General features: G+C 43.9%; 1 protein-coding gene across 2 annotated transcripts in view; it reads right to left on the reverse strand.

The window, feature by feature from the left end:
- Positions 1–9124, reverse strand: part of LOC102918038 (beta-galactosidase-1-like protein 2) — a 35548-nt gene extending 26424 nt beyond the window's left edge. The window contains exons 1-6 of one of the 2 annotated variants that reach the window (XM_076575905.1): positions 8938–9124; positions 7328–7420; positions 6600–6797; positions 2171–2239; positions 1402–1497; positions 428–536 (exon numbers count right to left, since the gene is read on the reverse strand). In XM_076575905.1, coding sequence (XP_076432020.1) covers positions 428–536; positions 1402–1497; positions 2171–2239; positions 6600–6797; positions 7328–7419 — 564 coding nt within the window. In that variant the 5' untranslated portion in view covers position 7420; positions 8938–9124. Of the gene's footprint in view, positions 1–427; positions 537–1401; positions 1498–2170; positions 2240–6599; positions 6798–7327; positions 7421–8932 lie in introns of both variants that reach the window. The other variant, XM_076575906.1, reaches the window with a different exon arrangement.
- Between the last annotated feature and the right edge of the window lie 14609 nt (positions 9125–23733).

Raw genomic sequence — 23733 nt, forward strand, 5'->3', positions numbered from 1 at the left:
AACTTCTGGTAATTCTGAGTGCAAGCTAATAACCAACAGGTCAAAGCAAAGGCACAGAACGTTCTTCCAAGTGTCCTGACAGTGGAAGAGCAGACCAGAGTTGAGCAGGTGGTGTGGAAAGGCGAAAGAGGAGTAGTAGTTAAATCCAGACCCTGCCCCCACTCTGAGACAAGATCTCAGTATGTAGCCTAGGCTGGATCTTTCACATCTCCTGCCAGAGGCTGGGATTAGAGCACGTACCATCATGCCCAATTAAAGTCTAAAGCCACAAGCTTTGTTAACTAAGTAACTGGAATTCCTGGCTACTATTACACAGTAGCCAGCATATGCTCCCTGCTTCTCAGAGCACAGAAAGTGGCAAACACTAACCAGGAAATCGATCTGGCAATCACTTTCCTTACTGGCAGAGATGAGGATTAGGTTTTACCTGGAATGGTGCGATCCTGGGAATCAGATGGTCGAAATACTTATTCACGGCTCCAGTGAATCCCTTGTAAGTTGTCCGCAGCTTCATTTTTGGATCCTTGAGTAACCAGCTATGATTGAAAAGGTAAGATTCAGACTCAGGATGGGAACCAGTCATAAGCAATGTTCCCACAAAGGAGATCTAAAACACAGCCCACATGCGCATGGCCACACAGAACAGTGAGATGTGAGAATGGGGTCCAGCTTTAAATTAAAATGGGGTCCAGTTTAAATTAAAAACACCCCAGCACCCCCAAGATGCGTGGGGAGAGAGGGGTGGGGCGCGGGGGGGAGGACTTTGTAACTATATTCCAAGGCGGAGTTCACCAAACTACACCCAAAAAGCCAAGTCAGACCTGCTGTCTATTTATTAAATAGTTTTGTTGGCACAACTGTACCAGTTGTTTATATATTTTCACTGCAGTTTGCAGGCTAACTTCAGAGGCTGCCTGTGTCTCAGAAAGCCTGAAATATTTTCTCTCTGGACTTTGTATGCAAATCTTGTTATCTATGTAGCACTGACTAGCCTAATGCTCAGGATGTAGCCCAGGATGGCCCCAAATTTGTGACAATCCTCCCACTTCAGCTGGGATCACTAGCTGGCCTTTTGCAGGAAAATTTTATTAACCTCTGTTCTGGAAAAAGATGGTTGCATGGCTGTTTAGAAGTGCTTGTGTTTGTGTGTATGAGAGATGGAGAGCCTGCTCCCACTGGAAAGTCCTCAGCTAGGAAAAGAAAAACAGCACTGACAGATGGTCCCGCTGCAACCTGTATAAACTTTGAATGTATTAACTAAGAGAAAAACAGCCAGACTCAAAACCATACCTGTCAGTACCTGCCATCAATAAACAAAATGGTGCAGATTTTCTAAATGTGTACAGAAGTAAAGCCCTGTGAAAATGCTTCCTACCCAGGGACGTTCAGACCACAACTCACCTGGGCAAGCCTCCAAGGTCTAAGTCACTGCCAACATAGGGGCCTGGACACAGAATGACCCAGAGCCCCTCCCCTGACGCCATGGTGATAAAAGTTCTGGAAAAAAAGCAGTCACAGTAACATTACCCCCCAAAGCAGGGGCTTGGCATGATGGCTGTCCCTCTCTCCTTTCCTCCCTCCCTCCTTCCCTCCTGCCTTCCTTCCTTCCTTCCTTCCTTCCTTCCTTCCTCCCTTCCTTCCTTCCCTCCCTCCTCCCCTCCCTTCCTCCCTCCCTCCCTTTTTCCCTCCCTTCCTTCCCTCCCTCCTCCCCTCCCTTCCTCCCTCCCTCCCTTTCTCCCTCCCTCCTTCCTTCCTTCCTTCCTTTTCAATCATAGCTGGTTACTCAAGGATCCAAAAATGAAGCTGCTGACAACTTACAAGGGATTCACTGGAGCCATGAATCCGTATTTCAACCATCTGGTTCCCAGGATAGCAAGCAAAAAGTTATTAGAGCTTTTGGCTGGCTAGCAAGGCAGAATTAGAGGCTGGGAATCAGTGGCACACAACTTTAATTCCAGCAGTAAGGAAGCAGAGGCGAGCAGACCTCTGTGAGTGTGCAGCCAGCCTGGTCTGCATAGATAATTCCAGGCCATCTAGGGTTATATGGTGAGACCCTGCCTCAAAACAGCAACAAAAAGGCAAGAACCAAAAGGCAGAGCGATACATCCAATCCCCCGGGTACATCCTTCTCTGAATCTCAGAATCATGTAACTAAAGTATAAGCACGTACATGAGGTCCAGGTTTCCAATGAAATGAAACTGGCCCACTGCTGGCTCGTGGAGATTCCAAGGGACATGCCTGTCATGCGGAAAAAGAAAAGCGTAAGAAGCTCCCCTATGGTGCGCTTCTTCTGCACTGACTCCTCCACTTGTAACATAGAAACAAGCTTCTCTCTACTTGGAGGAAGCTGAAAGTTTCAGCAGTGAAGCCTCCAGTGTGGACACCTGCATTCCAAGCACTGAGGAGGCTGACACAGGGGCATCGCCAGCGTAAGACCAGCTGGCTATACAGGAAGTCCTGTGCTGGAAAAGAACAAACAGAAACTGTTGGGTGTGGTGGTACATGCCTGGAATACCATCACTTTGGGGGCTGAAGCGGGAGACTCACAAGTTTGAGGGCAGCCTAGGCTACATAGTGAGAATCTGTTAAAAACAAAAAAAAACCCAGGCCTGGTGACACATGTCCTTAATTCCTGCTAAGGATGATGAGGGGAGGGGATACAAAGTTCAGTGACTAATTCTGGTAGAGAGTTCAAGGATAGCTTCAGCAATTTAGCAAGACCTGGTCTCAAAATAAAAAGTCAAAAGGGCTTGTACCTAGTTCAGTGGTGTGTGTGTGTGTGTGTGTGTGTGTGTGTGTGTGTGTGTGTGTGTGTGTGTGTGTTTGTGTGAAATGATAGATGTTTGGGGTGCAATGGAGAAAAAGAAATGAAATATGCAAGTTGGAACAAACAATAGAGTAGACACCTAGAATAAAAGGCCAGTGGTGGGTTTTTAAAATATAATGAAAGAGCTGGACATTGTGGTGCACGCCTTTAATCCCAGCACTCGGGAGGCAGAGGCAGGCAGATTTCTGAGTTCAAGGCCAGCCTGGTCTACAGAGCAAGCTCTAGGACAACCAGAGCTACACAGAGAAACCCTGTCTCAAAAAAAAAGAAAGAAAGAAAAAGAAAAGAAAAGAAGATATAATGAAAGAAACTATCTTAAACGACAATAGACTAAAATAGAAGACGGAATAAAGAGAGCACTATGGGATGTGCGCATGTGAGATCTGGTCAAGAACTCCAGCATACAAGTCACTGGAGCCCTGTAGCAAGGAGAAGAGCAAAATATACTTGAAAAAAAAAACAGTCAAAATGTTCCAAATTTGATGAAACCAATAAACTATATACAGAATCTACCTCAATAATCTCAACACAGGGGCTGGAGAGATGGCTCAGCAGTTAAGCACTGTTGCTCCTGCAGAGGACCCAGGTTTGATTCCCAGCACCTACAGCCATCCACAACCTCAGTTCCAGGGGTCCTCTTCTGACCTCTGCAGGCCTGTTTACTGCAGGCCCCCAGTTCTGGCATACAACTTTTCATACTGTCTGTGAGTTACTTTAACATCTCTTTGTCATATTCATTCTATTTCTTTTTATCTGCAACATTTCATATATGTGTGTGTGTGTGTATTTCATATACATGTTGAACATATATTTTATATGTATTATTTTACATACTTATATTAATATTATACACACACAAGATAAAAATATTATAGTGTGATTATCGTTGGAATCCCGTATGATTTTGTCAATGAAAAAAAAAAACAGTATGTGGCCATCTGGGTGAGTCTCCAAAACAATCTTTCAGTTTTGTTCTTGAGTTTTGTTTTGTGACAGGGTCTCACTGTATATCCCAGACTGGCCTCAAATGTGTGATCCTCCTGACTCAGCCTCCCACGGGTCAGGCTCATGGGTGTGTATCGCTGCTTTCAGCTCTTGTCATTTGGTTTTGACCCTTCCTGCTTTTGAACTGGAACTTTTGCCATCAGACGTCTTGTTCTTAAGCCTCAAGCCTATAGCAGTGGAGACTTCTCATCCCCAGTAACTGTATGAGCAATTCTTTATCATCACTCTTTTACCTGCTGTGGTGGGTTGAAAGAAATGGCCCCCAAAGGGAGTGGCACTATTAGAAGGTGTGGCCTTGTTGGAGGAAGTGTGTCACTGTGTGTGTGTGGGGGGGATCTCTTTTGCTCAAGCTTCCCTCAGCGTGACTATCAGTCAACTTCCTGTTGCCTGCAAGATGTAGCACTCTCAGCCTCAGCACCACATCTGCCTGCATGCCGCCATACTCCCTGTCATGATGATAATGGACTGAACCTCCGAAACTGGAACAAGCCAGTAAGTACCTCCCCTCCATGGCCTCTGCATCAGCTCCTGCTTCCAAGATCCTGCCCTGTTTGAGTTTCTGTCCTGATTTCCTTCAGTGATGAACAGCAATGCTGAAGTGTAAGCCAAATAGACTTTTTCCTCCCCAACTTGCTTTTTGGTCCCGGTGTTTCATCCCAGCGATAGAAACCCTAAGACACCTGCTGACTGTGCTCTCCAGGAGACACTTGACTAGCACAGAGGATACAGAGAGCCACAGCCTACCAGGAGCTAGGCCTCACCTCACAAAGGGAAGCCTTTGCTGGTGCCAGCATTGCTTAAAGAATGCCCCAACTGCAGCTCATGAGCTGAGATTCGGTGCAGATAATCTTGGTTTAAAAATGCTGCAATAGGGAGAGGCTTGTGGGGGTGTGGACCCCACATTTTCGTGATGTTTACCTCCTGAATCCTAAGTTCTCACTGTAGAGAGCTGAGGAGCCTTCCCTTCTGCTTCCTACTGGAGAGGGAGACAGTGACCATTTGACACGCACTCAGAGCATTCTGTTCTCAGCAAAAGCTCCAAGGAGACTGTTTCACTGAATCCTAGCCAGAGTCAAAAAGAGTCTGCCTCTAACCTGCTCTCTACTTTCACATGGAGGACAAAGCCATTCAAACCTGTGTCATGGTAGCAAACGGGTACTCAAGACATCCTAAACATATGGCACACCTTTTTGGTTAGTTGTTATTTGGGTGGTGCTTTTTTGGTTGTTGATTGGTTGGTTGGTTGTTATTTTTGTTTTGTTTTATTGACAAATATTATGTAGCCTAGGCTAGCTTCAATTTTCTATGTTACTGGGGCTGGCGTTAAAAAATCCTCCTGCCTCTACCTCCTAAATATTGAGATTATAGGCCTATTCCACAAGCTTGACATGCACTCAGAGCATTCTGTTCTCAGCAAAAGCTCCAAGGAGACAGTTTCACTGAATTCACTGTCTCAGTTAGGGTTTCTATTGCTGTGAAGAGATACCATGACCACAGCAACTTGTATAAAGGAAAACTTTTTTGGGGGGGGGGGGGCGGGGTTTCGAGACAGGGTTTCTCTGTGTAGCTTTGCGCCTTTCCTGGAACTCACTCTGTAGCCCAGGCAGGCCTCAAACTCACAGAAATCCACCTGCCTCTGCCTCCTGATTACTGGGATTAAAGGCGTGCGCTGCCACCACCGCCCCGCTAAAGGAAAACTTTTAATTGGGGCTGGCTTGAAGTTCAGAGGTTTAGTCTATTATCATCATGGTAGGAAGCAGGCAGGCAGGCAGGCAGGCATGATGCTGGAGAGGTAGCTGAGAGTTCTACATCTTGCACAGGCCACAGGAAGTGGTCTTAGACACTGAGTGTGGCTTGAGCACATATGAGACCTCAAAGCCCGCCTCCACAGTGACACACTTCCTCGGACAAGGCCACACCTCTTAATAGTGCCACTCTCTTTGGGAGCCATTTTCTTTCAAACCACCACAGTTGATTAACTGTGGAATTAACTTAAACTCAAGCAGCTGGGCATGCCTGTGAGGGATTCTCTTAGTTGGATCATTTGCAGTGGGAAGACCTGCCTCAAATGTAGATCAACTGAAGACAGAAGACCCACCTCAAATCTGGGTTATCTGAGGACAGAAGACCCACTCTCAAATCTGGACAGCCCATACAAAATGACATGGGAGAAGGAAGCTTTTGACTTTTGCCTGCTTGCCCTCACTCTCACTGGCAACCTTGCTGGTACTAGAACCTGCTTCTACCGGACTCCAGTGCAGACTGAAGACCAGCAGCTCTCTAGAACTTCTGTGGGACTCCAGCACCAGATTGGGGCTACTGAGACACCCAGTTTCATGGACTGAACAATTACCAGATCTTTGACCTTTCGATCAGGAGACATACTACTCAGACTGCAGTAAACGACTCTAATAAATGCCATATATATTTTTTTCTGTTCCTTTAGAAAACACTGACTAATAACTTAGCTAACAAATATATTTATTCCTTTTCTTTTCTTTTTTTTTTTTTTTTGGTTTTTCAAGACAGGGTTTCTCTGTGTAGTTTTGGTGCTTGTCCTGGATCTCACTCTGTAGCCGAGGCTGGCCTTGAACTCACAGAGATCCACCTGCCTCTGCCTCCCGAGTGCTGGAATTAAAGGCGTGTGCCACCATCGCCTGGCTAATATCTTTTTTAATAATAATTTTTTAAATGACCGTTCAAATGAAGTCTCTGGTAGGATTCAGTGAAAAAATTCTTATACACGATCCAGAAGCAACAACTTACGTGGTGAGGGTATTGAAGCCACCATCCCGCATCTTCCTCAAGCTGACTCTCCATTTCTGCCTAGGTATCCGGAAGTAGTCAATAGTGCCAGATATGATCCGGAATGGGAAACCTTCCAGTGTGAACTGTGATCTCTCAACTTTCAGACCTACCCGTCGAGTCGCCAGCAACAAGGGGGTCAAGTGAGTTTGATTAAGCCTGCAAGGACAAGAAGGTATAGGGCACAGCTCGGTAAGCCAGGAGTGCAAGGCCAGTCAGTGGGATATAAAGCCCACCCTGTTTCTAAAGAAAGAGAGGAGAGGAGGGGAGGAAAGCAGAGGAAAGGAAGGGAGGAAAAGGAAGACAAAGGAGCTACAGACAGGGCTCAAGGTGTAAAGTGCTTACAGATTCCCAGAATCCAGGAAAAGGCCAGACGTGTCCAATGTGATAGTGCATGTATCTAATCCCATCACCCTTAGGGGGAAACAGGAGGCAGAGACAGGAGGATCCATGGAAGTGGTAGTGAACAAGAGAGCCCCTGTCTCAAACAAGGTGGAAATCAAAGACTAACATCCGAAGTTGTCCTCTGACCTCCACACATGCACCACAGCACACGCACACAAACGCACATATATCCATCATGTGCATGTGTGTAAATGCACACACACAGATTTTTTTAAAGCTTTTCCCTTGGGGGCCCTTTGGTACATCTTAAATGGAACCTCTGCAGCAGTCTGAAGCATACGTACCTGGGTAATTCTTTCTGTTTTTGCAGAGCCATTGCGGATAAGGCAGAAGACAGGCATAGAATGCATTCAGGTCTCCCTAGGAAGGTCCACATGCTAAATGGGACAGAACAGAGGGGTCAGAAAGAGGGGTAGAGAAAGGAGGCAGCTCGGGGCTAAGAGAGACCTTTCTTGAAGAAGGATGGGAAGGAAGAGGGCAGCCTATTGGGAAGGCAAAATTTGTGCCTGGACTTTGCATTAGCTGGAATCAGGGCAGTGTCTTGAAGCCGAGGCTGCTGGCTGGAAGAAGAGTAACTCCACAGCAATCGCTGGCTACACAGCTGGGCTCCCAGGCACCATATGCATTTTGGTGTGGCTCAAAATTGAGTCAAATAATGGTTTTAATACAGTGGAGCATAACCTCATAGATGCTTCCACAGCTGCCCAGCTGCTGAAGAATGGATCCTAATGGTATCCTCCTTAGCAGAAGAGAAATGTCTTCGCGGAGGGGACCAATTCCTTGTCTCCAACTCAATTTTTTATTTGTTTGCTACTGTTGGAGATCAACCCATGGGTTGCCAGAATATACACCTTATCTTTTCTAGGGCCTGGAGATGCCTTTATGGTGCTCATTCTGGGGCAAACTCATCAAAACACTCATGAGTCCAGGAAGGACTGAACTTATTCAGCACAGTCTGGATGCTGCTGTTCCCAGGCTGGGGCTGACACCAGTACTCACAGCTGTGTGCCTGACTCAGCAAAGTTTTCTAATTAATGGTTGATATTCCACTGTGTCTTACAGTTTAAACATAATTTAATTAGTATATACCTATTATTAAATCAATGCAGAATGATGTTTCCAACCTCCTTTTATTCACACAGACACACAGACACACACACACACACAGACACACACACAGGCACACACGCACCTTCTCAGCTTGTAGTAATTACTCTTCTACATTTGGATCAACACCACCACTACCATTAAGTATTTTTGCACAATTACTAAGTTGCTAGCATTAGTAAAACATCTACACTTAGGCAGAGCTGGGAATGAAGTCACAGGAAAATTTAATAACAACCGAAAATTAAACTAAACAAAGACAGTGGAGAAGAGCTGCCAGAATACAGGGCAGGTTTGGATGATAGGAAAGGGTAGAGGACACTCTGGCAAGTGTTCCAGTGAGAAAAGCAGGCACAAAGCAAAACGTCCAGGGAACCTGAAGGAGACCCCCAAGTCAATCTCTTTGGAAACCCCCAGCAGAGGCGTGCAGCTAGCCTTTGAAGGCTGGGGGGTTGCAAGAATCCACAGCGTAGAGAAGCCTGGACTCCACGGAGCCTCGTATAGCCCAGAGGACACCCATCTGGACACCAATGTGCAGTTCATCAGGCTGACCCAGGCTTTGAGCCTTAGCTATTCCAGAGGCCACTGGCACCACACCATGTTTCCAGAGCTTGACAGTAACCCATCACCACGTCCAGGTTGGCCCCTGTACTGCCATGGTGGCTCTGCCCGCACCGGTGGCCATAAGGCCTCCTGTCCACCACAAGCCGTGTGCTTGGCACACACACCCTCCCTTGAAGACCAGCAATGCATCAAGGACCTCTAGGAGGAGATGCCCGTGCCTTACTGGACTGGTCTCTTCCTGAAGCTAGTCACTGTCAGCCAGCAGCTGCAGCACCGCGAGCCTCTCTAGATCACTGAGGTCTGCAGCTTCCTGTGTCCAGACACCTGTCTGTGGTCACCGCCCTTCTCTTAGCCTGTGGGCGTAAGACCTCGTGGGTGGAGGGACGCTCTGTTTCAAACTCGGCCCGCGCAATTTATACTTCGTCCAGGCCCCAAAGGAAGTGAAATGCCTCTTTGTTGCAGATGTACCTGGAAAAGAGCAGCGTAGCCCGTGGGCTCAATCCATCAGCAAGCTAACTTCCCACAGAGGCGGGCAGTGCTCCCATTATCCACCTCTCCTGGGTCACTTTCCAGGTCACTTCCTCTTGCACCCTAACTGTGGCTCTTATTACAGTTCCTTTGGCTTTTGCCTCTAAACTGTGGGAAGTTTGACGTTGGGGGAAGCACTGAGATTAATCATTTTCCCCACAAAATTGATTTCCTTTTCTGAAGAGTTACACTTTTTAAAAAAATCTCTTTTCTAGTCTTGCTTTTCAGACCACTCTCTCTACTCTTGTGCTTTTCCTGGAGTGTGTCAGAATAAAATCTCATTGGGAAATCTACTCAACTAGTGGAGTTTTATCTTTTCTATCATTTTCTCAATTTATAACTATGATTCTTCCCCTACCCAGGCAGGGTTTCTCTGTATAGCCCAGGTTGTCCTGGAACTTGCTATGTAGACCAGGCTAGCCTCAAACTCATATAGATCTGCCTGCCTCTGTTTCCCAAGTCCTGAGATTAAAGGCTTGTACCAGCACCACCCATCTGCAACTATGATTTTAACTCATTATTTTCTCATAAATTCTTTCCTACTTGCCATCATCCATGACTTTATGTTCTGTACTTCCACTTTTACTGCTAATCTCACCTCTTTTTTGTCTAACTGAGGTGGGCAACAAATGACTCCATGCTTTCCTGTCACAGTCTGGAAATACACAGAAGAGGATGAACTATACAGACAAAGCCTGTCTCAGGTCCTTTCAGCAGACTGTCTCCCTCTGCTGCCTGGAGTTATCATCCTTGGTGATATCTCCACCCATGACAATACCTTTTTTTTTTTTTTTTTTTTTTTTTTTTTTTTTGGTTTTTCGAGACAGGGTTTCTCTGTGTAGCTTTGCGCCTTTTCCTGGAACTCACTTGGTAGTCCAGGCTGGCCTTGAACTCACAGAGATCCGCCTGGCTCTGCCTCCCAAGTGCTGGGATTAAAGGCGTGCGCCGCCGCCGCCGCCGCCGCCGCCGCCGCCGCCGCCGCCGCCGCCTGGCGACAATACCTTTTTAAGTCAGGCACCTTCTCACACTGCTTCTTCTCAGAACTTCCGCCTCACTCACCAGCAGCAGACAGCTCGTAGCCAAGACACTTGATCCTAACATTTCCCACACACAGTAGTTTTCCTCATCAGCTCCTCCAAACCAGTTTTCATCATTCTTTGGGTTTCCAGTTTTCTCTCATTTCCTTCCTTTACAATGCTCGTCCTCTAATATTAAGTAATCCACACTTGTGGGGTGTACACTCTAGTGCAAGAAAACATAACCGAGGAACAGCACTAAAGTTTGTACTGTGTTACCAGGTAATGAGTACTTTAGGGGAACACACAACAGGAAGAGGGGGGAGAGTATCGAGAGGAATGGGAGGGAAGGATGATGTCAGAATAAGACACCACTGTAGGCTTGAGGGGGCGGGAGGGGGGGCATCAGGAAGGGTCTCTCACAAGAGGGGAACATAAGCAACTGTCTTAAATAAAAAGTGAGATATTTTAACGCACAGAGGAAAACCACCTTGGACAGGACTGCAAGAACAAAGGCCCTGAGGCGGGAACACTTTGATGAATAGGAGGTATGAAGAAACTTAGGAAACAGGAAGCTGATCCACCAGAGAAGTTAATGCCTAGGCTAAATCATGTGGGACTTGGGAGATCAACGGGAGGGCTTGAATTTTTGCTCTGGGTTGAGAAGGCATTGGGATATTTTGATCTAAGGAACGACATGATCTGAGTTGTGTATTAATATAAGCTAAAATACCAGGGTCAAAGTGAGAAGAAAACAAGATTTTTCCAGCAATGAGGTGAGAATCATGATGGGTTGGACCAGTGTCCCAAAGAGGTAAAGCCACAATGGATTTACTAATGGGTTGCATGTGGTTGTGAAGTTAAAGGATGACTTTAAGATATTTTTTCTTGGGAAAAGTGGGAAATTTGAATTGTCGTTGAATAAATAGGAATGGCTACAGGAACTTAGTTTTTGTTTTTTTTTAAATAACATTAAACTTGATTAAATAAAAAATTCATAAACACAAATGTAAGATTTACAGTTAACAGAAAAATTAAATTCAAACTTCCTATTTATTTATTTATTTTACATCTTGGCAGCAGTTTCTCCCTCCTCTCCTCCCCGTCCCCCCTCCCCAGGCCCCCTCTGTTCCATCTCCAATCCACCCCCCCTCCGTTTCTGTTCAGGAAAGGGCAGCTCTCCCATGAGTATAAACAAAACATGGCGTATCGAGTTGAAGTAAGACTAAGCACCTCCCCACATATTAAGGCTGAGAAAGATGACCCAGGATGAGGAGTAGAGTCCCAGTAAAAGAGTCGGAGACAGCCCCTGTTCCCACTGCCAGGAGTCCCACAAGATCACCAAGCTACACAAACAACTGTAGCAGATATGCAGAGTGCCTAGGTCAGTCCCATGCAGGCTTGCTTGTCAGTTCCGTCTCCGTGAGCCCCTGTGAGGCCAGGCTGGTTGACTCTGTGAGTTTTCTTGTTGTGTCCTTGACCCGCTGGTTCCCACAATCTTTTCTCTCCTTCTTCTGCAGGATTCTGTGAGCTTCACCTAATGTTTGGCTGTGGGAATGAAGCCCCTCTGATGACAATTGGGCTAGACACCCATCTATGAGTATAGCACAGTATCATTAGCAACCATTTCATATATATACTGCCAGTAGTATTTGGTTCTATTCTAGGTCTCGGGGCCATCCAGCCTCTGGGTCCTGGCACTCCGGCAATGTCAGGAGTGGGCTCACTCTCATGGCATGGGTTTCAGGCTGGACCAACCATTGGTTTGCCACTCACACAATTCTCCGTGCCACCCTCACCCCAGTACATAAGCAGGACAGAATATAGGTCAAAGGTTATGTGGCTGGGTTGGTGTCCCTATCCCTCCACTGGAAGTCTTGCATTGTCACAGGAGACGACCAGTTCAGGCTATATATCTCCTATTGCTAGGAGTCTCAGCTGGGATCATCCTTGTAGATTTCTGGGAGTTTCCCTTGGACTAGGTTTCTACCTCTCCCCCAAGTGTCCCCCTTTCCAGTCATCTCTTTCGGAACTCTCCTCCTCAATTTCCCCCACAACCTGATTCATCGTGTCCCATCCCCAGCCACCCCTAGTCCACCCATGAACTCTATTCTGTTTCTTCTTCCCAGAGAGATCCGAGCACCCCTGCTTGAGTCCTCCTTACTACCTGGTCTCTCTGGGTCTGTGGAGTGTAGGATGGATATCCTTTACTTTACAGCTAATATCCACTTACAAGTGAGTACATACCATGTTTGTCTTTCTGGGTCTGGGTCTGTAGAATGTAGGATGGATATCCTTTACTTTACAGCAATATCCACTTACAAATGAGTACATATCATGTTTGTCTTTCTGGGTCTGGGTCTGTGGAGTGTAGGATGGATATCCTTTACTTTACAGCTAATATCCACTTACAAGTGAGTACATACCATGTTTGTCTTTCTGGGTCTGGGTCTGTGGAGTGTAGGATGGATATCCTTTACTTTACAGCAATATCCACTTACAAGTGAGTACATACCATGTTTGTCTTTCTGGGTCTGGGGTCTGTGGAGTGTAGGATAGATATCCTTTACTTTACAGCAATATCCACTTACAAGTGAGTACATACCATGTTTGTCTTTCTGGGTCTGGGGTCTGTGGAGTGTAGGATGGATATCCTTTACTTTATAGCTAATATCCACTCACAAGTGAGTACATATCATGTTTGTCTTTCTGGGTCTGGGTCTGTAGAATGTAGGATGGATATCCTTTAATTTACAGCTAATATCCACTTACAAGTGAGTATATACCATGTTTGTCTTTCTGGGTCTGGGTTACCTCATTCAGGGTGATCTTTTCTAGTTCCATCCATTTGCCTTCAAATTTCACGGTGCCATTGTTTTTAACAGCTAAGTAACACCCCATTGTGTAAATGTATCACTTTTCTTTATCCATTCTTTGGTTGAGGGACATCTAGATTGTTTCCAGTTTCTGGCTATAATGAATAAAGAGAGAATCTCAGGCATTGAATATATGATAGAAGAAATTGATCCATCAGTCAAAGAAAATGTTAAATCTAAAAAACTCCTAACACAAAACGTCCAGGAAATCTGAGACCCTATGAAAAGACCAAAGGTAAGAATAATAAAAATAGAAGAAGGAGAAGAATCCCAGTTCAAAGGCCCAGAAAATATATTTAACAAAATCATAGAAAAACATTTCCCTGACCTAAGGAAGGAGATCCCTATAAAGGTACAGGAAGCTTACAGAACACCAAATAGACTGCATCAGAAAATAAAGTTCCCACACCACATCATAATCAAAACAAGGAAATAATAATACAAAAGAAAGGAAGAATATTAAAAGCAGCAAAGGGGGAAAAGCCAAGTAAGATATAAAGGCAGACCTATTAGAATCATACCCAACTTCTCAATGGAGACTCTAAAAACCAGAAGGGCCTGGGCAGATGTCCTGCAGACTCTTAAGAGACCATGGATGTCAGCCCAGTCTACTATACCCAGCAAAACTTTCCATCACCATAGATAAACCAGATATTTCATGATAAAGTCAAATTTAAACAATATCTATTTACAAATCCAGCCCTACAGAAGGTACTAGAAGGAGAACTCCAACATGAAGTTAACTATACCTACAAAAACACAAAACACAAGTAATAAATAATCTCACACCAGCATAATTCAAGGAAGAAAACCTCACACACATGCACGCACACACACACTCCCAACAACAACTGCAAGTACAACAAAATGACAGGAATTATTTTTTTGTGTGTGAAGTTGAACATGCCTTTAAGACTTACAAGAAAACCTAGGGTCAGGCTGAGACTTGAATGTGTAAGTCATGAGCACAAAAGTGGTATTGATAAACATAAAAATAAATTCAAAGATTTTCTAAGGGTCAGTGAAGATGGAGAAGACTCACATTCCCAGGACCAAGTCTTGGGATGCTAAACAAATTAAGAAAAAGCAGCAAGAACGGTGTGTGCTCGGTCATACTCAGTACTTAGGAGGCTGTGACAGGAGAGTCACTGAAGCTGTGAGACCAATCTGAGCTACATAGTAAGACCCTATCTCAACCCCCCCCCCCCACACACACACAAAGAAAAATCCAAAACAAAACAGCAAAAAACAAAAAAAGCAAACAAACAAAAAAAAGACAGTGGAAACTGAGACTCAGGAACCTCAGAAAGGAAGATGATCAGGTGAAGATGGTATACTCAAAGCCACCTGAAGAAAAACATTTAGGCACTGGGGATTTTGCTCAGCAGTAAAGGGTGTAGGTAGAGCCTAACATGGACTGGGTCATGGATTCCAACACTAGCTCTAAAAACGGAGGGGGGAGTTCAGAATAGAAAGTAAGGATCAACTACATTACTATCTGTGAGTCAACTAAGAACTGATCATTGAATTTAGCTACCTGGATACTTTAAAGACAATTTAACTAAGGTGAGGGAGAAACCCTGAATTAGGTTCCAGTGAGAGCAAGGGGGCAAAGTAGGTCAATTAAGATAGTGCCGGGTGGTGGTGGCGCACTCCTTTAATCCCAGCACTCGGGAGGCAGAGGCAGGCAGATCTCTGTGAGTTCGAGGCCAGCCTGGGCTACAGAGTGAGTTCCAAGACAGGCTCCAAAGCTCCACAGAGAAACCCTGTTTCCAAGGTGGGGGTGGGGGGGAGATAGTGCATCCTTAAAAGGAGCTTTGCTGCAAAGGGACGGACAATGGTGGTATGAAGAATAAATGGCCTTGGGGACAAGCTGGGATGGAGAGGGGGAGTGTTGCCGAATGATGGCACAGCATCTGTTGCCAACTGAAGCACACAGGCACCTTCTGGATCCTTGTTGATGGAAACTGAGGGTAACGTAGTTGGGACGAATGAAGATCACATTTATGATTTGTTCTAGTTAGGACTGCAATCCAGGAGAGGAGAGGCAAGCAGTCTGTTTCACAAAGCAACAGCTACACGGACAGCTTGAAGTCACAGGTGAGGGTGGCGGCTCAGCATAGCTCCCTTTCCCAGAATGAGGGAATCCACTGGGAAACACAGCTAGAGGGGTCCGAATCCGAGTCTGAGATCTGGCTAACAGGAATCTCCCAGCTCCCCTTTCCAGTCTGGGAAACAGAGGTACTGCTGACACCTTTTCTCCTGACACTTGCCAAGGACAGCCTGCTGGGAGATGTCTCGGGGCACTGCAGCACCTGGATTTCCCAGGTGGCACATGCAGCCACAGAGTGGGTCTCACTCAGAGCCTGGCGGAAAAGAGAGCAGCAGCTCAAAGACACCAAGAGACTGAGCCCAGCCTGAAAGGGTTTGGCGTCTCTAAGGCCAGGTGTTCTCTATATTCCAGAGATTACCTAGACAGCTACTAAATCGGCTTGAAGATGGATTTTTCAGCTGCCTTCAAGGGCACGCCTCAGAGCTGGTTTCATATGTTGGAACAATGGAGCGGAGGTCCGGGTCGACTTCTGCTGCCCTTGGCCTCCCACTTTGTTATGGTGTCAGGATCACCTTTAGGGAAATGGGATTGGAAAAACACCTCTATTTCCAAAGGGCAAGCATTATGGGCAAATGATAAAAATAAACTTACAGTTTTCTTATCGTATTTGGACGTGGCAGAGCAATGTCTTGTGTACATGTGCTGTGCATGTGTGCATGCCTGTGGGGGGGGCAGGGGGAAGGAGGTGTGTGTGTGTGTGTGTGTGTGTGTGTGTGTGTGTGTGTGTGTGTGTGTGTGTGTGTGTGTGTGTGCATACAGCAGGCAAGCATGATTTCAGAGCAAGCAAACTTGAAGCAACAGATTTCCACCTTAACCACGCAAGTCTCTGTCATGGGCTCAGTTTTCTTTAGCTTGTCTTTATTTAGCTTTACCAGGCTTGTTTAGTTTTGATACAAGAGAGCTCTAGTCACATACTACGCAGTGGTCTGTAATTGGTCCGACATTTATTTGCAGAGATGCGGTTTTCCGTTGGTGGTGGTTGGCTTTATTTGTTGTTTTCAGGTTTGTTGTTGTTATTGCTTGAGAGCAGGTCTCATGTAACTCATGTTGGCCTCAAATTTTTCCCTGTAGCCAAGGCTGCTTGAGTTATAGGTGTGCATTACCACAGGTGGCTTATGGCTTAATTTCAATTTAATCTTAAATTGTACTGACATCTCAAATCTAGTTAGGATAACTGTATTTTCTTTCACATTATTCAATTTTCTCATTCTTGCATTGATTCTAGGAATTTGTGTCATTTCATGTTTTGCTTTATTTAATTTTCTATTTGCACTTGCGACCTTTAATTTGAATGATGACTTATTTTACCAGTTCTTATATTTTGGGTTGTGAGCCTCGCCTTTAACGGCGCAGCCATCTCTCCAGCCCAGCCAGTTCTTTCAACTATACTTGTGATCTTTATTTTACTAAAATACTGAGTAACTTTCTGGGTTTGTACTTACTGTTTTTTTTTTTTTTTTTTTTTTTTTTTTTTTTTTTTTTTTTTTTTTTACCGGAGCTAGTTTCTCAAAAGAGGGACAGGCCAGCAATTAAGAGCACTAGCTGCTCTTCCAGAGGACCTAGGTTCAGTTCTCAGCATCCACATAGCAGCTCACAGCCATCTATAATTCCAGTTCCAAGGGGTGTGACACCATCTTCTGGCCTCTGTGAGCACCAGGTACAAAAGTCGTGCACAGACACGTGTGCAGGGAAAACACCCATACCCATTCAAAAACAAAAAATAAAAAGCTGTATTAAACACTGGTTTAATCCCAGCACTGAGGAGGCAGAGGCAGAATGATCTCTGTGAATTTGAAGCCAGCATGGTCTACATAGTGAGTTCCAGGAGCAGCCAAAACTATGTAGAGAGAACCTATCTCAAAAACTCAAAATAAACAAATACATATTTTTTAAAAATTTAAATTAAATATTTGCTATATTTGTTCTAATCTGATAGATATATTTACCAGTGTACCTCCAGTTTGTCACTGTCATTTCCAACAGGACAGTAAGATCTCCTTTTTTAACGTTTTATGCCCACTAGCACTGGTAAGTCTATACAGTGTACATACAAAAGGAAATTCTGTCTTAAAAGAGAATTCTGTGGGTAAGCAAAGACTATACAGACACACACATTCCTTAATATCTATACTTAGAGTCACAATAAGTAGCTTCTCATCTCTGACTGCCGAGGTACCTAGGGACATTCTCCCTGACACCCGCACCTGACTCTCAAGTGTGTCTTGTCTTCCTATTTAATTAATAAACTCACTAACTTCGATTTTCTCTGATTTATCCTGAAATTCCTTTCTATGGGGAGCATCGGGTTGTGGTGTTGACAACATTGAGTTCCTGTTGTCAGTGACATTGCTGCTGAGCCACAGCTCCAGCATAAGAATTTTTATTTATTTACGCATTTGTTTATCTATTCATTCATTCATTGTGTATGCACATGCATGTGCATGTGTGTGCATGCGTGCACACATATGTGTGTGTGTGTGTGTGTGTGTGTGTGTGTGTGTGTATGAGAGAGAGAGAGAGAGACAGAGAGAGACAGAGAGAGAGTCAGTGCTTTTCTTCCACCCTGTGGGTCCTAGGGATTAAACTCAGGTTGTCAGGCTTGGTAGAGAAAAAGAGACAGAGACATAGCCAGACAAAGTCTCAATGTGTGGCCCAGACTTGTCTGGGACTCACTCTGTAGACCAGGCTGGCCTGGAACTCACTGAGATCCACCCTGCTTCTGCCTCCTGAGTTCTGGGATTAAAGGTGTGCACCACCACTTCCAGCACACTGAGCCATCTTGCAAACATATTTTACAATATTGTAACCAGAATTTTAGGGCAAAAGCCCTGGTTCTGGCCCTCCTGACTAGCTCAGCTCAGCCACTGTTCTGGTTTTTAGAAACCCACTAATTAAAGGGACAGTGAGGAAAGACAGAAGAGATTGAGTCAACACATCGGGAAGAGAACAAATAAAGGGTTCAGTGATCCCTACCCCAACTTTGGGCGATTGAGCCTTCATGTTTAAACAGAGGAAGTGCGGGGGCAAAGGGTGAGAGGTGTGCAGAATTAAGCAGTCCTCATCAATCTGTAGTTCCCAGGGAGCATTAAGTATCTCAGTGCTGGACAAGCAAGATAGTCAAGAAGTTGTTATTGTTGGGGTGGGGAGAGGGAGGGAAGTCACAAACTGTTCTCAGAAAATGACTACTTATGCTTCAGGGTACAGCCTCCTCCTGTGGATGATTGCCAACAGCTGTTGGGGGGGGTGTTTGTCCCCCTGGACTCTGACTACAGCCTTAGGACAATGAATTTTCTCTGTGCCTTCAGCCTTAAAAGACTGTGAGATAACGTCTTGAGAGATAGCTCAGTAAAGAGTTTTTGCTGCTCTTCCAGAGGATCTGAGCTGGTCAGTTCCCAGCACCCACATCGGGCTGCTCAGAACCACCTGTAATTCCAGCTCCAGGAGATCTGACACTCTCTTCTGTTCTCCACAGGCACCTGCACATATGTCTGCCTGTGTGTGTGTTGTGTGTGTGTGTGTGTGTGTGTGTGTGTGTGTGTGTGAAATAAGTGAGACAGATACTCCTTGAGTGGTTAAAATACCTATTCAGAATCAAGCAAGGATCTGACCCAAAGCCAAGATGAACACAAAGTACAGAGATCTCAGGCTTTATCCTGATTTTAGTCACCTATGTGGCTAAGAAAAAAATTATTTTTTAAAAAATAGCAAAAGCAGTTTCTAAATGCCTGTTACAAGATAAGAAACACAGAACTACTCAGACCTCTTACCTAGTGTTTCCCCAGTGATTTAACATTCTGCAAAACTACAGTACACTATTGCAGGCAGGAAACTGGCCTCAACAAAAGGGAGGTTCGGAGCACTCTGGTGACAAGCATTCCTCAGAGGGCACATTCGTGATCACACTGCCTCTCCCTTCACCCTCTTCCTAGCCTCAGGTAACCACTGATCTGTTTCAAGTAGTCTAATATAATTTTGTCACTTCAAGAACATTCTACACTTATGCCAAGGGGAAGAGAAAAAGCCGGAGCAACATTGGTTTGAGAGCATTGAAAATGCTGAGCAAGGTGGTATACCCTTATAATCCCAGCACTTGAGAGGTAGAGGCAGGAGATCAATATCAAGGTCAGCCTTGCTTACTTGAGACACTCTCTCCACAAAACAAAGTGCAGGGAAATGAAATGGCTGTAACCACACTGGCGCTCTGAACTGGTGTGCACAATAACCCTTTGTACTGAGCCGGCTGCAGTTCACTGGCTTTTGCTTAACCATCTGTGAAACCTCCCTGCTTTGCTTCAGCTACTGACACGTTGAGAAACACCCAATCCCTGCTTAAGGAAAACAACTGGACTCAAAGCAGTCACAGTTTCTGACCAGTCAATTACATCAACTTCATCCTCTGTGATTTTAATCTTTAAATATGTCCATTATTGTAAAAAAGCAAGGAGTACATTTGCAAGATGGTTTTTAAATGTGTTTCCCTAGATTCTAATGCTGATGAGCCCCAAATACATGTAAGTCTTATTTTAACCTGGATTGAATTTTATTCTCAGTGAGCATAGAGAACTACATAGTATGACAAATTTCATTTACTCTATTTTTTGTTTTCCTGTTTTGTTTTAGAGTTTGTTTGTTTGTTTGGTAGTGCTGCGAGAGTCTTGGTGAACCCAAGGGTTCATGCCTGCTAGGTAAGTGTTCTACCTTTGATTAAAATTCCCAGTCCAGTAAATTCATTGTTTCAAATTTAAGTCTATGAGCCACACTGGGTATGGCTCCCCTGCCTAAAGCCTATCCCAAACTGTTATACCTTACCTACTGTCTCAGTGTTAAGTATCCCAATGAGTTGTTAGTAGGCTTACAGGTCACTAAGGATGGATTCCCCATCCTGATAATTAACAGTTTTCAAAGGCAAGAGCTAAAACTAGAGAACTCTGATTACCACTCCAAAGTGTGGGATCTGAGTGTATCTTTGACCCTGGGCAGAGACATGACATTCTAAATTATCCAAAAAGATAGGTAGATAGGTAGATGATAGATAGATAGAGGTAAATTTATTTAAGATTATCATCTAGCCTGAGGCTTTCTGCTAAAGAACAAAGATATAGGCCGATTAAGGTATCATATTCCTATAATCTCAGTACTCCAGAGGCAGAGGCAGGAGGATCATGACTCTAAGGTTGTATAGTAAGATCAAGCCAACTTGGGCTACTTATGCCCGTCTTAAAAAAACAAAACAACAAACAACAAACAAAACCAAGTGCTCTTCTGTAATTCAAATGGACCTCTCAATTACCTCCAGAAAAGCTTCCTGTTCTAAAAACTTTAGAAATCATATAAAGTCTACCTAAAAATGTAGGTTGGCACAATGGTCTCTTTGGCCATTGTTCATTCTCACCCCTTCAGAATGTGCCCTATACTCAAGTGTCCCTTGGTCATTGCCCACAAGAGTATTTCACATTACACTGTAATGAGTCCTATTTCTCTTCTGCATTATGCTTTTTTTTGTCTCATTTGAATTCTTTCAATAGAAATTATGAAAACACGGTGTGTGTGTGTGTGTGTGTGTGTGTGTGTGTGTGTGTGTGTGTGTGTGTAAGGAGTCCAAAGTGAGATCCTGGCAACATCTGAGTAGCAACTCAACTCAAGCTAGATAATCCAGAATTTGCCTTTTGTGTCATCCTTTTCCTAGTATTTAATTTATGTGGGGTTCTAAAGGATGACAGCCCGGGCCCTGTGTGGCTAAGGAAAGTTCTATATATCAGGGAGCTATACCTCTAGCCCTCACGGTAATTATTTTTACATGTTGTTACACTGGTTTCATTGTGAATAATGAATACGGCCAGTTTTAATTATTATATTAATATTTGCTTTGGTATCATTATACTTTATAGAATATTATTAGTATTTTTATACTAACATTATAGCTGTGCTTAAAATGAAAGTATATTATTTCAAAACAGAAAAGTATTAATCAGTTCTGATTAATAACTTGTATTTCAACTAATGGGAAAATATTTTGGATTTCTAAAATTAAATTATTAGACAAAAAGGACACTGTCAAATACTAGGAGACTAAACAATAACCATTTTACATGTCAACATAAAGATTAAACATTAATTTAACTGAAAATCTTGATGTAACAGTACTGAGAAGGTAGCACTGGGGGGGTAGACAGAGGAGGTTCAGGAGCTTAAAACTCAAATGATTCATCTCATTGGCCTGGAGAGATGGCTCAGGGGTTAAGAGCACTGGCTACTCTTGCAGAATATCCAGGTTCGGTTCCTGGCACATATCCAGGTTCGGTTCCTGGCTCCAGTTCCAGGAGCTTCAATGCCCTCTTCTGACCTCCTCAGACACCAGGCGTGCATGTGACACACCGTATGTACATGCAGGCAAAAGATTCATACATATAAAAATAAAACAAATAGATCTAGAAACACTTTAAAAATAAATAAAAATGTGAATTTTCCGTATCTAGAAAAGAATAAGGTTCTCCAAAATATGAAATTAATGAACAGGAGTTCAAATTGTGTTTTGATGTCTGTGGATAATTACTCGGAAACACGAGTGAATATTCTGGAAGTGACTACAGAGCAGCTATCAGGAGAGGAGATGGGAATGAAGCCTACAGCCTTATTAAAAACCGAATGAAACTTGTGCCAGGTGGTGGTGTACACCTACTCCCAGCAACTGGGAGGCTGAGGCAGGCAGATCTCTGTGAGTTCCAGGCCAGACCGGTCTACATAACGAGTTCCAGGCCTGCCAGGGCTACATACCGAGACCCTGCCTCAAAAGCAACACAAAACAAAACAACAACCTTACCTTCCAAAAGCATTTGACTGGAAACATTTATGTGCAGAACTTGAAATAAAACTTCATTTAATAATAGTTTTGTTTTTGTTTCTCTGTGTAAACATGGTTATCCTGGAACTCCTTCCATAGACCAGGCCAGCCTTGAACTCAGAGATCCGCCTGCCTCTGCCTCCTCAGTGCTGGGTTTAAAGGTGTGCGCCACTACCATCTGGCTAGTTTTTTTTTTTTTTTAAAGGAAGCAAGTTGTCAAAGCAGTTCTCTGGCATGTCAGACAGTGCTTTCTCTTGGAACAATGGGGAAGAGAACAATTTTATTCAGGTCATAATTGAGAAATGAAATGAGAAATAAAAGTGTGCACCAGGTCAAGAGAGACTCTGGCTCCTATGCTTTCCCACGCTCTTCACGGTGCCCTGGAGACACGTGGCGCAGAGGAAGCCACAGCCTTTCTTCTGGGGTGTCTGGAAATTAGGCTTACTGGTTTAACCTATAAGCTTAATGTGTGGATCTGATACCAACAACCCTCACACAAACAGGGCTAAGGTCAGGTTTATATGTAGTTCAGAGATGCACAAAAAAAATGATGGTACTGAGCTGGGTATGGTGCAGACTTGTAATTCCATGACTCCAGAAGTGGAGGCAAAAGGATCAGGTGTTCCAGGCTAGCTTGGATTACATAGTGAAGTATGTGACCAGCCTAGAATATGTGACCCTGTCTCAAAATAAAATAATAATAATAATAATAATAATAATAATAATAATAATAATAATAATAAAGAGATGCAGAGATGGCTCATAGGTTAAGAGCACTGGCTGTTCTTCCAGAGGACTGATGTTCAATACCCAGGACCCATATGGCAGCTCATAACTATCTGTAACTTCAGTCCCAAGGACTCCAATACCTTCTTCCAGCTTCTGCAGGCACCATGCAAATATAGTAAACAAATATACATGAAGACAAAACACCAATACATATAAAACAAACATTTTTTTAATTAAAACAAACCAACAACTATGACAGTGAAAACAAACTGGCTGTGCTGGGTCTGATTTGCCCATGGCTAAACTACAACTTCTATTCTGGCACAAGGCTGCTGTGATAGTTTGAATAAGAATGATCCCCTTAGGCTCATATATTTGAATGCTTGGTCATCAGTGAGTGGCACTACTTGAAAAGGATTAGGAGGTGTGGCCTTGTTGGAGGAAGTTTGTCTCTGGAGGTGGGGTTTGGAAGCATTCCTTCCTTTTCTACCTAAAGAATACGTTGAGAAGTACTGACCTTATTTATTCTTCAACGGTTTAGTAGAATTCTGCAGAGAATACATAGATGCTGGGAGGTTTTAAAATAGGAAGTAAATTTTACTACTGCTTTAATTTTATTGCTTATTATAGTCTCGTTTAAATTATTTGTCCCATCTTGGTCTAATTTTGGCATTGCATCTATAAATTTATCAATTTCTTTACATTTTCCAATTTTATAGAATGAGGTTTTTAAGGTATGTCATTACAATTTTCTGAATTTCCTTGGTATCTGTTATAGTGTCTCCCTCTTCATCTAACCTTATTGAGTATTCTACTTTTTTTGTTGTTGTTAACTTGTCTAAGGGTTGTCTATTTTGTTTATCTACTCAAAGAACCAATTCTTTTTTCATTAATTCATTCATATTTTTTTTCATTT

The sequence above is a fragment of the Peromyscus maniculatus genome, chromosome 7 (genome assembly GCF_049852395.1).
Source record: "Peromyscus maniculatus bairdii isolate BWxNUB_F1_BW_parent chromosome 7, HU_Pman_BW_mat_3.1, whole genome shotgun sequence".
Taxonomy (NCBI): domain Eukaryota; kingdom Metazoa; phylum Chordata; class Mammalia; order Rodentia; family Cricetidae; genus Peromyscus; species Peromyscus maniculatus.